Source organism: Falco cherrug, chromosome 19 (assembly GCF_023634085.1).
Source record: "Falco cherrug isolate bFalChe1 chromosome 19, bFalChe1.pri, whole genome shotgun sequence".
NCBI lineage: Eukaryota > Metazoa > Chordata > Aves > Falconiformes > Falconidae > Falco > Falco cherrug.
In genome coordinates this window covers 1,624,315-1,627,693 of record NC_073715.1, presented here as the reverse complement: position 1 = coordinate 1,627,693, position 3,379 = coordinate 1,624,315, and the positions used below count along the sequence as shown (strand labels likewise).

Here is a 3,379-nt window from a genome sequence, read left to right as displayed (position 1 = left end):
TTCTCGGAATATTTCATTTCTGCCCATGGGAGGCAGACACGGCTGGTCCTGAGCTCCTCCAGCTTCAGAGAGGCACTTCAGCAAGTGGTTGGGTTTTCAGTCTTTTCAAAACCATGGGAGAGCAGTATTTCCTTGTGATGTACAGCATCCCCTCTCCCAGCAATGAGCTGGGATAACCCAGATGAGTCCCAGGTCTCCAGCTATTGTCTTAGACCTTCCCATGCATTCTAGCAGGACCCGCCACTCTACAGCGATCAGGCTTTTTAGGAAGAAATTAAAAGGACAAAGTGTGAGTCTGGGGGAATACTAAAGTGAAGGAAACACTTGCAGACAGCTGATGTCAAGATCTTTTTTTTTTTTAATTATTGCTTCATACAAGAAAGGGAGAAGATGGCAAGAAAGAACAAACGGGGAAACCCCTCCATCCACATCAGTGCAAAGAAGAATTACAGAATCTCTCTCCCAGGCAAGATTCCTGGGGGCACAAAATCAATTAGTTACACGTTACAAGGGAAGTCACGGTTTTTGAGGTGAATACAGCAGAAATGATGCAGAACGTAAGGAGGACCGTTGGAGGATTTTACTCTTCCTAGGACAGGAAGGGCACTAGGAAAGCAAAGATGCGAGGAAGGCAGTGGCAGGTTCAGGGATCTGCAAACCATTTTCATTCCTCAGCCTTTGGAGACACACACCCCACCGCCAGGGCAACGGCACTGCGGAGTGGGGTCCCCCTGCAACTCCCAGCACAGCAGCCCCCGCCTGCAGCCCCTCAAGGAGCCATGCATTTACGACAGCGGACATCAGCGCAGGTGATGCAGTAGCGCCGGCCGCAGGCAGGGGTGCAAGTACTCACGCACAAGGGGATGCATTGTGTAACGCAGGCAGTGGGGCAGGAATCCACGCACTTTGTAACAGCCTGAACGCCCCCACAGCAGGGATCCACGCACGTGGTGGAGCACTTGGCCATTTCCTTGCAGCACTGATCCACGCACGTGGTGGTGCACTCACTCACACCTCCACAGCAGGGATCCACGCACGTGGTGGTGCACTTGGTCACTTCCTTGCAGCAGGGATCCACGCACGTGGTGGTGCACTTGGCCATTTCCTTGCAGCACTGATCCACGCATGTGGTGGTGCACTCATTCACACCTCCACAGCAGGGATCCACACACGTGGTGGTGCACCTGGTCACTTCCTTGCAGCAGGGATCCACACACGTGGTGGTGCACTTGGTCACTTCCTTGCAACAGGGATCCACGCACGTGGTGGTGCACTTGGTCACTTCCTTGCAACAGGGATCCACGCACGTGGTGGTGCACTTGGTCACTTCCTTGCAACAGGGATCCACGCACGTAGCGGTACATTCACTCACACCTCCACAGCAGGGATCCACACATGTGCTGGTGCATTTGGTCACTTCCTTGCAGCACTGATCCACGCACGTGGTGGTACATTCCCTCACACCTCCACAGCAGGGATCCACACATCTGGTGGTGCACCTGGTCGCTCCACCACAGCAGGGATCCACACACTGAGTGCATCTGGTCACACATCCACAACATGGAGCCACGCACCTGGTGGCACACTTTATCACTCCTCCACAGCAGGGATCCACGCACCTGGTAGTGCACTTGGTCACTCTGCCACAGCATGGATCCACACATGTGGAGGTGCATCTGGTCATAGCTCCACAGCAGGGATCCACACACCTGGTGGTGGACTTTGTCAATCTGTCACAGCATGGATCTACACACCTGGTGGTACACTTGGTCACTTCCCTGCAGCATGGATCTACACACCTGGTCGTGCACTTGGTCACTCTGTCACAGCACGGATCTACACATCTGGTGGTGCATTTGATCACTTCCTCACAGCATGGATCCACACATTTTCTGGTGCATCTGGTGACACCTCCACAGCATGGATCTACACACTGGGTGGTGCATTTGGTCACTTCCCCACAACATGGATCAACGCACGTGGTAGCACATTTGGTCACTTTGCTGCAGCATGGCTCCACACATGTGGTAGCACATCTGGTCACAGGTCTACAGCACGGATCAACACACGTGGTGGTGCACTTGGTCACTTCCTTGCAGCAGGGTTCCACGCACGTGGTGGTGCATTTGGTCACCTCCTTGCAACAGGGATCCACGCACGTGGTGGTGCATTTGGTCACCTCCTTGCAACAGGGATCCACACATGTGGTGGTGCACTTGGTCACCTCCTTGCAACAGGGATCCACACATGTGGTGGTGCACTTGGTCACCTCCTTGCAACAGGGATCCACACATGTGGTGGAGCACTTGGTCACTTCCTTGCAACAGGGATCCACACACGTGGTGGTGCACTTGGTCACCTCAGTACAGCAGGGATCCACACATGTGGTGGTGCATTTGGTCACTTCCTTGCAGCACTGATCCACACATCTGGTGGTGCACTTGGTCACTTCCTTGCAACAGGGATCCACACACGCGGTGGTGCACTTGGTCACCTCAGTACAGCAGGGATCCACACATCTGCTGGTGCACTTGGTCGCTTCCTTGCAGCACGGATCTGCACATGTGGTGGTGCACTTGGTCACTTCCTTGCAGCAGGGATCTGCACACGTGGTGGTGCACTTGGTCGCTTCCTCACAGCACGTATCTTCGCATCTGGTGGTGCACTCCGTCACTTTGCAGCAGCATGGGTCCACACACGTGGTGGTGCACCTGGTCACTTCCTCACAGCACGGAGGCACACGCATGGCAACTGCGAGGCAGGATGGATCCATGCACCCGGCTGCCTGCGTCACACCAAGGTTACCCAGGTTCACGTAAGTGGTGGTGCCCTGAGGAATCTGAGCATAGCAGCAAGGATCCACACAGGGACGCAAGCAGGGATCCACACAGGGACGCAAGCAGGGATCCACACAGGGACGCAAGCAGGGATCCACACAGGGACGCAAGCACTGGATGTTACGGACAGCACCACAGGGATCCACGAGTTTTTTCATGGGAAAACTCTTCACCAAGATGGTGGGAGGTGCAAGGCAGACCTGTCTCAGCTGGCAATCATTTTGGCAACGCATCTTCGAGGGAGGGGTAATGTCTGAAAGCAGGAAAGGAATATGTTTTGTGGGAAACAGGGATATTCAGCTTTCACAAGGCTATTTTAGACATGGAGTTAAACTACACTTTCCCCAGCAGAATACTGAAAAATATACTGGGAAGACAGCCTGAAATCCATAGCAGAGCACTACCTCCACGTGGAAGCATTTTAGAGAAGTTTGTAGCTACTGGCTTCTCGAAACAGGAAAGAAAAGTGGTGTTATTTGGACTCAGCTCAGATTATCCTGCAGGGTCTGAAGTCATGACCACAGCTCCCCTTGGTTTGGGAT

General features: G+C 53.7%; 1 protein-coding gene across 1 annotated transcript; it reads right to left on the bottom strand.

Annotated features, from left to right (window-relative positions):
• Positions 1-458: 458 nt before the first annotated feature.
• Positions 459-3,070, bottom strand: LOC106630845 (keratin-associated protein 10-4-like). Its single transcript, XM_055697219.1, has one exon. It carries the CDS (start codon positions 3,068-3,070, stop codon positions 770-772), a length of 2,301 nt encoding a protein of 766 aa, XP_055553194.1. The 3' UTR covers positions 459-769.
• Between the last annotated feature and the right edge of the window lie 309 nt (positions 3,071-3,379).